At 44.8% G+C, this 14231-nt stretch overlaps 2 protein-coding genes across 7 annotated transcripts in view; one reads left to right on the plus strand and one right to left on the minus strand.

Moving 5' to 3' along the window:
* DNAH7 (dynein axonemal heavy chain 7) overlaps positions 1-9771 on the plus strand; it is a 152927-nt gene extending 143156 nt beyond the window's left edge. The window contains exons 59-64 of the mRNA XM_083715690.1: positions 77-214; positions 2367-2597; positions 5799-5951; positions 7427-7604; positions 8561-8664; positions 9198-9771. Coding sequence (XP_083571816.1) covers positions 77-214; positions 2367-2597; positions 5799-5951; positions 7427-7604; positions 8561-8664; positions 9198-9404 — 1011 coding nt within the window. The 3' untranslated portion in view covers positions 9405-9771. The remainder of the gene's footprint in view (positions 1-76; positions 215-2366; positions 2598-5798; positions 5952-7426; positions 7605-8560; positions 8665-9197) is intronic.
* SLC39A10 (solute carrier family 39 member 10) overlaps positions 9597-14231 on the minus strand; it is a 55609-nt gene continuing 50974 nt past the window's right edge. For all 6 annotated transcript variants that reach the window (XM_083707067.1, XM_083707069.1, XM_083707066.1 and 3 more), the window contains 2 exons: positions 14024-14214; positions 9597-13281 (listed from right to left, as the gene is read on the minus strand). In XM_083707067.1, coding sequence (XP_083563193.1) covers positions 13123-13281; positions 14024-14214 — 350 coding nt within the window. In that variant the 3' untranslated portion in view covers positions 9597-13122. The remainder of the gene's footprint in view (positions 13282-14023; positions 14215-14231) is intronic.

Below are 14231 nucleotides of genomic sequence, written 5' to 3' on the forward strand. Positions count from 1 at the left end.
GAAAATTGGAAAGATGTCAACAGAGAATGGCCAGGTTCAAGCCACTGATCAATTCTGACCCCTGATTTTTTTTCAGTATATAAGCTACATTGAATACACAAAGACCCTTCCATTGAACCCTGCACCTGAGATCTTTGGGATGAATGCCAACGCCGATATCACAAAGGATCAATCCGAAACGCAGTTGTTGTTTGATAACATTCTTCTCACGCAGGTGTGTTTGTTTTCATATTTGGAGCATTGAAGTTACTGCCTACTTATTATTTATTGGATTTTTCGGACAACGTTTTCAATTCAGAGAATCTGATCTTCCTTTCTTCACATTACTACTCACTGGAATATTAAATGTATTCACTGTCACTTAATGGTGTGACTCGAGAAGAATTCAAGTATATTACTGGCTGAATATTTTAAAGTTTTCTAACACCCCGTATTGATTCCAGAACATAACATCTAATCCATTTTCTGAGTGTTGCAACTGTTGAGAGTGCATAAAGTTCCCTGATGCTTTCGAAAACTAGCTTGACATAAATAATAATTTAGCAAAGGTGTGCTTTTGTATGTACAGTGGTGCCCCGCAAGACGAATGCCTCGCAAGATGGAAAACCCACTAGACGAAAGGGTTTTCCGTTTTGGAGGCACTTTGCAAAACGAATTTCCTATGGGCTTGCTTCGCAAGACAAAAATGTCTTGCGAGTTCCTGCGGGTTTTTTTCCTCCCCCCCCTTTTTCTAAGCGCTAAGCCGCTTATCCGCTGATCCGCTAATCCGCTAATAGCGCTAATCCGCTAAGCCGCTAATGGGCTTGCTTCGCAAGACAAAAAAACCGCAAGATGAAGAGACTCGCGGAACGGATTCTTTTCATCTTGCGAGGCACCACTGTATTTTCCCCTTCTAAGTATTAGGGCATAACTAAACGAGATGCAGGAAATCTACAATCAGGATCTAATAGGGTCCTGGATTGGGGCCATGGTGCTGGGGAAGGGGAGATCAACCCCCCCCATTGTTTCTCAGACCTAAATTTCTTATTCAGTCTGATCTTTGCCCTGAGGAGTTGGAAAGGAAACATAATTGTATCCAGTCCAATTAATTGAGATCTAGTCCTCAGTTAATTTTCTGTGCAAGAGAGGAAAAGATAGATGAAGATATTTGTGTGTGCGCGCGTGCGCACGCAGGTTTCACATTCCCTACCATGTCCCGGAATATGTTTCCTGCCAGCTGGGTCTTATTCCTCATCCCAGGAATAGAGTTAGCCTCCCCAGGAAGAGTCACCAAAGATGGCTGCAGGCCCAGTTTCTAATGGATCCACCAGCTAATTTCTGTAGATATCAAAATGAGGCCGCGTTATTTTGATGTCTACAGAAATGTAGTAGCTGGTGAACCCATTGGAAACTGGGTTATCCAGAAACACACACGCACACAAAAACAAACCTCACTACAGCCAACCAAAGACAACCAACCACACCCTAGGCCAACCCCAACCTCTCTCACCGCCAAGAAAATACAGCAAGCAAATTGTAAGAGAACCCACACAAGTGACGCTGACACAAAACCCCACACGTACACTAAGTAGAATAGAAGAATTGCCACCCCACCCCACTCGCCATTCCCCTCTTCCCCTCTTTCCTTCCTAAACTAACACTGTAACACTAATGTCTCACAACAAATGAAACTGATCTGTAGAAAACGCAACTTGAAAAAAGAGACAATGCACTTAATTTTTGTAAACTAAGAAATCTTTAATAAAAATATATTTAAAATGAAATAAAATAAGGCCACTTTCTGACCAGTATACACCCCACATGGAAGTTTTGTGGGCCGAAAGTATACGAATGCTAAAATGATGTTGGATATGAAATAATATGGCATTAGTGGTACAGTGTTAAAAAATATGCAAAAAATGTAATAGAAAAAGGGTGGAAAAATAAGGTTATATTATGTCAAAGTAAACATCGCGTTAAAAGTATTTAATTATAAGGAGGAAAGACTGGAGACATAATAGAAGTGATCACAATAACTAGAAATGAGTTTTGAAGAAGGGTAAGGATTTGCTGTATCTGATTGGACAAAGAGTAACACAAAAAAGGGAGGTGTGAGGAAGTCAAGAAAGAAAGCTATGTAAACATGAACTTAAAAACTGGAGTTTTTATTCTTAATTTTTCTTTTCTTCTTTTTGACTCATGTCTGTGATTGTTTTGCTGTTTTGTATTTTTCTGATGTTTTTTACTTTTTTCTTTCTGTTAAAATAAATAAATATTTTTTATTTTATTTTTTTAAAAAAGAAAGTTTTGTGGGCCAAACTGCGCTGTCGCTTGGGTTTTTGCCATGTTTAATCAACCCCCATCCTTCCCACCCCCAATAAAAACAGTCTCGTGCATCAGGCGCCGGCGCCAAATCATCTGATCAAGTTGTTCGCGATGTGGCGAGCGACATCCAAAGTAAACTCCCCGCCGACTTCCACATCGAAGCCGCCATGAGGAGATACCCGACCACCTACACGCAGAGCATGAACACCGTGCTGGTCCAAGAGATGGGGAGATTTAACAAATTGCTGCAGACCATTCGAGAATCCTGCATCAACATCCAGAAAGCAATCAAGGTGAGGGGACCTTTTGAGGAGGCCTGTTGACTTGGAGCACCCTGCCAAGAGTGGCTGTCAGCTCCCATGTACAGTGGTGCCTCGCAAGACGAAATTAATCCGTTCCGTGAGGCTCTTCGTATAGCGGTTTTTTCGTCTTGCGAAGCAAGCCCATTGACGGCTTAGCGGCTTAGCGCTATTAGCGGCTTAGCGGCTTTTAGCGATCAGCTGTTAAGCGGCTTATCAGCGGATCAGCTGATAAACGGCTTAACGGCTTAGGAAAAGGGGGGGGAAAGGAAAAAAAAACCCCGCAGGAACTCGCAAGACGTTTTCGTCTTGCTTGCGAAGCAAGCCCATAGGGAAATTCGTTTTGCGAAGCGCCTCCAAAACGGAAAACCCTTTCGTCTAGCGGGTTTTCCGTCTTGCGAGGCGTTCGTCTTGCGGGGCACCACTGTATTGTCGCTGCCGGAACTTGCCAAATTGCTCTTTTCGGCTGTGGCATTATCTCCCTTCGCAAGCTTTGCCTTTAACTGCTATTTGTGTAGGGATGTTCATAGATGCTCAGAGAGGATGAAGATGATGATGATGATAATTTATTATTTATACCCCGCCCATCTGGCTGGGTTTCCCCAGCCACTCTGGGCGGCTTCTAACAAAAGATTAAAAATACATTAAAACATCAGTCATTAAAAACTTCCCTAAACAGGGCTGCCTTCAGATGTCTTTTAAATGTCAGATGGTTGTTTATTTCTTTAACATCTGATGGGAGGGCCTTCCACAGGGCGGGCACCACTATCGAGAAGGCCCTCTACCTGGTTCCCTGTAACTTGGCTTCTTGCAGTGAGGGAACCGCCAGAAGGCCCTCAGCGCTGGACCTCAGTGTCCGGGCAGAACGATGGAGGTGGAGACGCTCCTTCAGGTATACTGGACCGAGGCCGTTTAGGGCTTTAAAGGTCAGCAACAACATTTTGAGTTGTGCTCTGAAACGTGCTGGAAGCCAATGTATGTATTTCAAGAATGGTGTTGTATATATTAGGGGATATATATATATGATGTATTTGTTAGATATTATCTTGCAAAAGGCTAAGATGACATTTGCTCGTTCAGAATACAGCAGTATCTTGGTTCTCGAACGTAATCCATTCTGGAAGCCCGTTCAACTCCTGAAACCGTTCGAAAACCAAGGCGTGGCTTCTGATGGGCTGCAGGAGCTTCCTGCACTCAAGCGGAAGCTGCGTCAGACGTTCGGCTTCCGAAAAATGTTTGAAAACCAGAACACTTACTTCCAGATTTTCAGCGTTCGAGAGCCAAAATGTACGAGTGCCAGCCAAAGTGTTCGAGAACCAAGTACGACTGTACTTGCTGAAGATACAGCAGCTTTGTTCCAGCAGGCTTAAAATGGTAATCCAGTTACAAAGACGTACTTTAGTTCAGTTTAAAATGGAGTCTGGGCTGAGGCCCTGACTTAGCCCATGTTCCCACATTGCTGGAATGAGGCAAAAGAGCAAAGAGGAGGTTCCTAGCACCCCCCCCCCCCCGGACAGGGCACAGAGGGAGTGTCTCTTGAGGTCTTTCTAGGAAACATGCAGGAAAAAACTCTGAGGACTTCAGCTCCCATCATGTGCCTGTCTAGCAAACATGCGTTGTTGGTTTGTCTGCACTGTAAATATCCCACACTTTGTTCCTCATGTGGGGTGCTGCCTAATGTATTGCTGCCGATCTATAAATGAGAAAGAGAATGCAAAGCTGATCCTGCTTTTTGAAGAGACGCAGTCCTTGGTATTTTTAGGACAGCATCCCAAACCTGGGGTCCACCTACGAAATGAAAACAACAGCATTTGGACAGGTTCTTGGCACCAGCGCATTGCTGAGAGTATGCATGCAAAAGTAAAAAAAAATGGTGCAGTGTTGCGCAGACTGGACTTATTTCGGCTTCTTCACTAATATACAGAAAAGAACAAAGTTAATTCTTCAGTTTTTGCACTTCTCTGATTTTTGCAATACTATTCTTGGCTGAAAGAATATACCAAAATTGGGGTCAAGGGAGTCAAGATGGCTGGAAGTGAAGATACTGGAGCTCATCGCCCTTGTCCCTTAAATTAGCTTCTGTGCAGTGTGTGTATTTTAGGGCAGTGTTTCCCAACCTTGGGTCTCCAGCTGTTTTTGGACTACAGTTCCCATCATCCCTCACCACTGGTCTTGCCAGCTAGGGATGATGGGAGTTGTAGTCCAAAAACAGCTAGAGACCCAAGGTTGGGAAACACTGTTTTAGGGTACAAAGCATTCAAAAATAAATGCTTTCATGCAGCCTTTTTTAAAAAAATTGTGGAATATGCAGGGAGACAGAACAGACTTACAAACACTTGCAAAACTGACGGGCTGAATAGACTAAACTGTCCAATTGCTTGTTGAGGGAGTGGGAGGGGGCAGACAGAGGCTAAGAGAAGGGCAATGCTAAGCACCATTATCCCAACCCCACTGACAGGCCCAGGGATTCCCGCATATTGGTGCAATATTGTGATCAGATCGCATAAATTCAAACTGGCCATGTAAATAAGGACATAAAACTACTAGCCTGCTAATATACATGGGTCACACCCGTAATATACATTTAATGCACATAGCTTTCTCCAAAGAATCTTAGGTACGGCATTTTGTCCTTCGGAGCTAAAATTCCCAGCACCATTAAACTACAGTTCTCAGAATTCTTTGGGGGAAGTCATAAGCTTGAAACGTGTGGTATAGCTGTCATCTACTGCTCTGTTTCCATGCTGGCCCAGAGAGGAGGGGAAGCCTGTAGCCCCTTAGGAGGCTAGTAAAAAAATGCCTTTGACCAAGTGGACTGGCAGATGATAGATGCTTCACTGCCGATCCTTTGCAAGCTCACAGCATTTCCATGCTGGTCACAGGGGGTTGATTTTCCTTCTTTCAAGGCTAGCACAGGAATGAAGCAGGATGAGCCACTTCTCCTCTGCAAACCCACTCACTAATGCATATTTGGAATTCCTGCCGACTCAAATACAGTAGAAGCTTATAACAGACAGATAACTTGGTTTCCAACTTGACAACACTGTGAGTAGTTGCAGATGAAACAGGGGCTAAACCCATCGAGACCGGAGGAAGCTTGTTGATAACAGTTGAAAAACTGCATGATAAAAATAACTGAAGACACAAAGGGGGGTCCACTAATATGTCTTTTCCTTGTCTCCTTATCTCAACCAGGGCCTGGTTGTGATGTCTGCGGAACTGGAAGAGGTGGTAAATAGCATGTTGAAGGGCAAAATTCCAGGCATGTGGATGAGTAAGTCCTACCCAAGCCTCAAACCACTCGGCAGCTATGTGAATGATTTTCTTACCAGACTGAAGTTCTTGCAGGTGAGCCCGTCAGAAACAAGTCAACGTGTTGGGATGTCGATTTTCTGTCTTGATTCCAAATTACAATTGCACACGTTATGTGGGCCTCTGCTCCTCAGTTCATGCAGTCATATTGTTTTACTGCAGTTTGGTCACTAGTGCATATGCTAAGAAATGCAGTTTTGTTTTGTTGGGTCTGCACATTAAGGGGGTTACTGTATATTAAATGTTTTGCAAGGTAGTTAGCTAGCTGGTTCTGGGGCCAGGAGATGTGCTGGGGGAGAGAGGAGATGGCAGTGAAGGAAAGTGTTCAGGCAAGTGGATCAGGGCATGAGCTGCACTTTCTGTTATGTGTATGGCTGCAGTATAAAATCCACAAGTGCAGAAGACCAATCTACATATGCTTGAAAATAGCTTGTCAGGTTCTAATTCACATTTCCTTCCCAAAAGGAAAAATGCCAAAGACCACAGAGGGCATTAAATAAGAGTCTGAGGGCTGCATATACACCTTTACATTTAAAACACACACACCCTCCAAGTATCATGGGAACTTCATTTTATTCCTCTCAGAGCTACAATTACCAGCATTCTTCACAAACTAGTTCCCCGGCATGGAATATATGACAGGAAATAAATCTAAATATGGCAGGAAATACCGTATTTTTCGCCCTATAGGGCACACCAGCCCATAGGGCGCACCTAGTCTTTGGGGGGGGGGGAGAAAAAAAATTATTCCCCCCCCCCCGGCGTGCTTCCCCCGACCCCAGCCCCCAGAACAGGCTGCTATCCGCAATCCAGGCTCCCAAGGCTTGCGGAGAGCTGCCCGAAGCCCGGGGTGTGCTCTGCTGCGCTCCCTGGGTTTCGGGCTGCAGGCTGCTGTCCGCAAGCCTTGGGAGCCCGGTGGGAAGTCGCACCGGTTTCCCAAGGCTTGTGGCTAGCTTCCTGAAGCCTGGAGAGCAAGAGGGGTCGGTGCGTACCAACCCCTCTCGCTCTCCAGGCTTCAGCCAAAGTCTGCATTCGCCCCATAGGACGCACACACATTTCTCCTTCCTTTTTGGAGGGGAAAAAGTGCGTCCTATAGGGCGAAAAATACGGTAAATCTAAAATGTATGCAGCCTTTTTAAAGAGAGCAAGGCAATTAATTGCAACCTCTGTGTCATGCTGATTGTGTTTGCAGCAAGTTCTGAAAGGGCCTGTAACTTTCTACAGACCAATGTTCCCGTATAAAAGGGGAGGGTCTCCTTCAACTATCAGGATTTTGTTGGTTGGAATCACACATGGAGCTAGCAGGTCTCCTGCTCCGCCGACTTCTGCCGATTTCCCTGCTGCACATATCACATTCCCTATTGAAGCCAAGGGGTTGTACAACTTGTAATAAAAGCCTCTGTGCAGTAGTAGCATTGGACTCAAAACACCCTAGGTTCCTGCCCTGTTCGTTCTTAATGCTGCAATATAAAGCTCCATTCCCACCCTCTCTCTTCTTGCTGTTGCTACAGACGTGGTACGAGAATGGAACCCCTCCGATGTTTTGGCTTTCTGGGTTTTTCTTCACGCAAGCCTTCTTAACCGGCGCCCAGCAGAATTTTGCTAGGAAATACACAATCCCAATAGACCTGCTAGGCTTTGACTACGAAGTCTTGGAAGACAAGGAGTACAAGCACGCGCCTGAAGATGGTGAATGCAACCGTATATTCATTAACCACGCTAGAATTTGGGGGGCGGTTTATCACCTTTGTATCCTGCCCTTCATCATGGTAGCTGGATGCAGAAGGCTGAGTTGTATTTGGGAAATACGTTTTATGAAATAGTAGACCGGTGATGTTACTCGTCCTACATTGCCTAGGGAGCTTGATGACTGAGCAGGCAATTTGAACACAGGTCTCCCTGCCCTTTGTGCTTGAAGAAAATAATATTCAGAAACTGCATCTGCGGCAAGAAGTGATAAAATAGGCCAACTCTTTGATGGCCTGACAACTATAGTGATACCTTGGAAGTTGAATGGAATTCATTCTGGAAGTCTTTTTGACTTCCAAAACATTCGGAAACCAAGGCGCGGCTTCCAATTGGCTGCAGGAAACTCCTGCAGCCAATCAGAAGCCACAGAAGTCGCATCAGATGTTCAGGTTCCAAAGAACGTTCACAAACTGGAACACGCACTTCCGGGTTTGTGGTGTTCAGGAGCCAAAACATTTGACTCGCAAGGTGTTCGGGATCCAGGGTATGACTGTATAGACTTAGTCTGCGGCTCAAGAATTCTAGTGGCCTTTTCATGTGCCATTTGTTTTATCCACAGAATTTTCAAGCCACTATGTGTAGATCCTAATTCACAATGAGCCTTTTGCATGTGTAAATTTCTGCATGTAATTAGACCTGTACACCCAGCGGGAAGCTGCAACTTGTTTCTGCTTCCATTCATGTGTAGATAATACTCAAAATTGTTTCTTACTATTTTGATTGTTGGAGCAACACAAGGCGAGGAACCTATTCATGGGTTCTTTGAAGAGTATTTCCTGCTCACACCTTATTATCAAGCCTACAGTCTGTTTAAAACATGTGCCTTCCTTTGCCATTTCATGCGCATGGCGTCTATAACCAATGTGCTTTGTCGTGTTTCTTTCTAAATAAATAAGGAGTCTTCATTCACGGATTGTTCCTGGATGGAGCTCGCTGGAACAGGAAGAAAAAGAGGCTAGGGGAATCTCATCCCAAAATCCTGTATGATACTATGCCAGTGGTGAGTATTTATATAATCCTCAATTAAGAGCCTTGTAGCTTTATTAAGGCTGTGTTCCCACACTCGCTTATATACTCATTGTATATTACTTCTGTATAGAACCAGGCTGTGTGGGGCTTATTAACACACCCAATAATATGCTACTGTGTTTCGCAACCTGACGCCATTGAAACAAATGGTCTCAGAGAGGTCAGAAAATGCATGTGTGGCATTAAACCCACAATAATTGACACACACGCATACCTAATTTAATGTTGAACTTGCACATAGTGACCTCCCCACCTGCAATTCTAGAAACTGTGCTATAGCAGCACGGCTGTCCCCTTCTTCTGGTTCATATTTGGACAACAGAGCAGTCCAGAAGAATGCCTGCATCCCACGGAAAGAGTTTAGCACTCATTTTGAGTAGGCCTGAGTCACTAGGTGAATTTCTGGAGCTGTTTGTGTATGGGGGAAGAAGCCACAAGAACTAGTGCTTTCTCCCCTGTCTTGATAAAGAGACATTCTTAGAACTCACTCTTTCTTTGCTACAGATGTGGCTAAAGCCTTGTAAAAGATCAGATATACCGGAAAGACCCAGTTACATAGCTCCCGTGTACAAGACAAGTGAGAGAAGAGGAACGCTGTCCACCACAGGCCACTCCACCAATTTTGTGATTGCAATGATTCTTCCGTCGGACGAGCCAGAGGCCCACTGGATTGGACGGGGGGTGGCACTTCTCTGCCAGCTTAACTCGTAACCCAGGTTTCAAATCTGACTACCACTTTCCGTTCTTTGTATAATTCTAATGGCTACCTTCTTTAAAAAAAAAAAAGGTAGCCAAATCTTCAGAAACTTTTGAATCTGATTTGTCCAATTTGTACCTTTTTTGAGTTTGTAAAAATAAATAAGATTTTTTTTAAAGAGCTTGGAAAAAACCAACCCCACCATGTTTGCTTGTTCAATAATTTTATTTTCTTACGCTCCTTATGAATAAGGAACATACATAAGATGAACACAACAACACTGTTGACAATAAACAAAAACAGCATGTCATCATTTCCAGCTTTGCATTTATTATTTTTTTAAAAATGGATTTTGTTATAACAAAAAACAAACCCCTCCCCCCCAAAAAAAGAGTAGCTGATATCTCAGTATTTTTTTCAGGACCATAATCACATTGTTTCAACTATAAGGAAATAAAAAAATGTCACACTGCATCCTAGGACACCTACAGCATTTTTTCTAAGCAATAATCACAGCTGGTTTGAGTGCAGTGCGATCAACATGGGGATGTCACACAGTGACAGCATCATAAGAGACACGTAACATTTATGTCCTCCAACAAGTACACGTTTAAATGAGACTGGACTCCAGCAGAACGGAATGGAGAAGCCAGGTAGAAATGTAGCGGAATCCCGATTGTCCCAATTGTGACTTTTAAAAGCATTCGCGTTCCAAAAATGTCCTGGGAATTCAATACTCGGGGGAAACAGGAGAAGCCATGGCTGCTGGGCTGCTCTTCACAAAGTGGTAACATGCACATGTTAAGCAAATGCAGAGGATCATCCCATTCTGAAGGAAAATACAAATCCTATCACTTCTCCACGTGACCTGCGTGTTTTCTCTTTAAAAAAAAAAAGCAAACCCAACCCAAAAATACTATTACAGAGCACTAATTTATTTTTTTGCTTCCCTAGGTAGGCAACATTACGCTACAGCACATGCCAGCGAAAATCAAGAAAAGGCTGTACCTGAAGTAGAGAAAGCTTTATTCATAATTACAAAAATAAACCTTAAAAACCCTCCCTTATCCCATTTTTCCTGACTAAAATCTCACTTCAGCAATGCCACGACCCTTTATTTCAACTTGGCAGGTTTTAATTAAAATGACATCCAAGTTCCGAGCTAGAGAGAAAAAAAGAGTGTAAAATCCCATTGATTACAACGGAAGGATCAGCCTTGCTCTTGGGCTCCCAGCCAGACATTCTCAACTACAAATCTCCAGGGAGGAGGAGGACGACGACAACAACAACACTGTGTAGATGCCCCCCAATGCTGTGGCCCTTGTAAGTTCTAGAGGCCCAATGATCCAAACAAATTTTCTGCACTAACAGACTTGCGGGCATCCAAGCCTTTGGTTTGGAACCACCAACTAGTCAACACTCTTGATATCCCCCCAGCTAACACAAAAACGAAAAGCCGCTTGACAAAAGTCACCCAACATGAAGCCAAGTAGTTAACGGTGGTCACACGAAAAGGAATGACTGGATAAATTAAGTGGAAGGGTCAGAAAGCAAAAGCACACTTTCACTTGGAATGAAGGCCATTAAAAGTTTGCCGACCAAGTTCCTCCACTCGGGCAAAAGGACAAAAACTCCCCACTCTCCAAAAGTCAGGCTGTGTCCAGCTTTGCTTCTGCTTCTAGAGAGAGACCAAAATGAACAAAGACCGAGCGGCATGCTGTAAGAAAGCCCAACAACTGCCATGTTTCGTTACGGCCGTTAAGACTATATTATTGTCACACCAGAGTGGAAAAGGACTTCCACATCTCCCAAGTGTCCAGTATCAGAGCTCGGAGGAGACGGACCAATCTGTACCTGGCAAGACATGCTGCTTGGCACTAAACAATCAAATATTAAAGCTGATTTCTGCAGGTTAAGGCTTTTTTTTTTTTTTTTTGGCTGAGCCTGTCCAATCGGTCCACACGCAGCACCAAGTCAACAATACAGCTGCTTTGCTACAAGGGCATCTCTTTATGTTACTTCTGCAGAGTGGCTCCCGCTGCAGTTCCCGCAGCTGTGGTGGAAGTGGTCAAAATTCAACCGCCTTCCTCCAGCTCTCAAGGCGGTGGCGTGTCTGCGATGGGAAGTCGACTGGGGCTGGCCTTTCGGGTTCCCACCTTACGAAAAGAGCCACGCTGCAGCAGCAACGCAGGAACAGCCCCACCCCTAACCTAAGGTGCCGAAAACAAACCAAAATCAAAACAATGCCAGCACAGCATATGCCGAACGTTGGCCCACACTGAGCAAGACGCCCAACTTTCAGCAGGTGCTCCTGAGCTCAGGTGGCAAGGCATTAAAGGAATACATTCAAAAGAGTTCTGGGGAATTATGTAAACAGTTACCAAGACTGCCTCAAAGGGCCACTGCTGTGATCCTCGAGTCAGCACTTCTCAGCTGCGCGTATTATTATTTTTTTGAAGGTTATAATGCGAGATAGAATTTGGCTGCCATGACCGAAAATAATCCAATGCAGGCGCATCATTAAGAGGAGGGGAGGGAGATGTTCAAAGCAGAAAACCGCTCAGTAGTTCAGGTTTCAAGTAGCACTGCTACACATTCTGTACGCTACGAAAGAGTCTACAAGCAGCATTAACCATTCAGCATTTTTGCTAACAAATACCTGTGAGCCAACATCAAATACCCAACACATGTCAACTCAGCCCTATTGTGGAAACAGGCCCCCCAAGGCTCCCAATGCAGAGATTTGCTTCCTTGGGTTTCGAAAGGTCAAAAGTACCGTGTTGTTTGGCTGATATACAAGGGGACAGACTTGTGGATTTGCAGTCTTCTTTCGCAAAGGAGCCAGAAAACAACATTGCTGGGCTAAGGGAGTGCATGGCAGCGATTGCAAGCAAGAACGTCTTCTTGAGACATCGTACCGACTAGGGGATTGGCAAGGACCAGTAAACAGAAGTGCCTGACCCAGACGAATACACGATTTCACTTTGGTCACCAACCATTCAGCACAGTGCAAAACAGCGGACGTTACTGGGAAAAAAGGCCTGGAGCAAATGCAAGGGTCATGGAACAGTGCATTGCTCATACTGCCCTAAGGCAACCCCTGAACAGCATGCTTGAAATGTTTTCTTTAAATGATGTTTTTAATAAACGCACCCCACCTAGAATGCTCTACAGTCATGCATTGCCAGATTTTTGTGTGTGTGTGTGTGTGTGTGTGTGAGAGAGAGAGAGAGAGAGAGAGAGAGAGAGAGAGGTGGGAGGAACCAACTCAGAACGTTGCAGCGAGGCCCAGGGGCCAGCTGTAGAGGATGACAATGACATGTAACTCTTGGACTGGCTATTCAACATTTGCTCAAGTATAACCTGAAAGGCTTTTTGTCAGCAAGGGATCCGACTTCTGCTGCACATCGCAGTGGCAAACTGGGAAAACAACATACTTGCCAACAGCATCCTGGGCATGACATTTATGTTTCCTGCTTCCAACACTGCCCGATTAAAAGTCTACATCTTACCTCTGGGAAGATGAGCTGCATTCATTCATTTTTTGTTTTTTGCCTGTTTGTTTGAGCTAAAAAAACAGGAGCTTATTTATGCAGACACCAGAATACTGTTACTTGTGAAGCAGCTCGTGCCACTGCTTTGCCTGGGGACGAATGTGCATACAGTACAACAGTGCAGACTTGAAGCCATACAGTAACGTCGTCGCTAACCACAGCGGAGTACCGGAAATGGTCAAAACTGGATGTCCAACACTATTTTGTCTTCGTAAAGGGCAATCACCAACATAATGGCAAATCCCATGAGAAGACCTAAATTCTGGAGGATGAACTGCCCCACGGGACAGTAGCCGTGCTCTTCGTCGTCTCCGTCCCCGTGAAGCATTTCTGGAAGCTGAAAGGAAGAAAAAGTATGGCTCTTTAAAGTCAAAGTCTGAGGATAGAGGGATGGAGGTAGTCAGAGGATTATGTGCTCCTGCTTCCTCCCTAAGCTAAGGGTTGTTTAAACTGCTTAGAGTAGAGGACCCAATTAGCTGGAACCATGGTTTTGTATATTCTTCCGGACCACATTCCGATCAACTTCCAAGGTACGACTGTATTGCCAACTCAAAATGTCTGAAACCGGCATTGTGATCTGAACGCCATATTGGCCATTTGCCAATATGTTGCCCAGCTCTACCCCTGATGGCACCCAATCTCCTCTGTCTTGGGAGTCACTGAAGCAGCGTGGTTTCCTGCATGCAACTTAAGGTTTTGGACCTTCCACGGGAAAGAGCTCTGCTGAAGTGGCTCCCCTACTGCAGACCTAATAGAAGGAGGAGACCTAGGCAGTGGTTGGAGTTAATTCAAAAGGGAGGGGACTACAGGGCAGAGTGGGGGAACCTGTGTCACCCTCCCAGAGGTTGCTGGACCCCAGCTCCCCTCTGCCCCAGCCAGCATGGCCAACAGTCACAGAGAGCAGTATCTGGAGGGCACAGGCTAAAGGGAGCACCTAGAATCATAGAATCATAGAGTTGGAAGAGACCACAAGGGCCTCTAGCACACCATGCAGCAACTATTCCTAGATTGCTTAGTTTCGTTAAGCTATTGCAGAACTGTAATGACTACACACAATGCGAAGTAGCCTGAGCTCTTACCATATCCACCAGGGCCACATAGAGGAACATGCCAGCGGTGACTGCGAAGATCCACAGGGTGATGTTATTTGCATACTGTCCCACAGCTGTCCCTATTAGCATTCCCACGTAAGCCATCATGGCTGAGAGGAGGTTGTAAACAATGGCCTGTTTCACAGTCATGCCTGCTTTCAGAAGCACAGCAAAGTCCCCTAAACAGAAAGAGAGA

The sequence above is a fragment of the Podarcis gaigeae genome, assembly GCF_964106915.1.
Source record: "Podarcis gaigeae genome assembly, chromosome: 1".
Taxonomy (NCBI): domain Eukaryota; kingdom Metazoa; phylum Chordata; class Lepidosauria; order Squamata; family Lacertidae; genus Podarcis; species Podarcis gaigeae.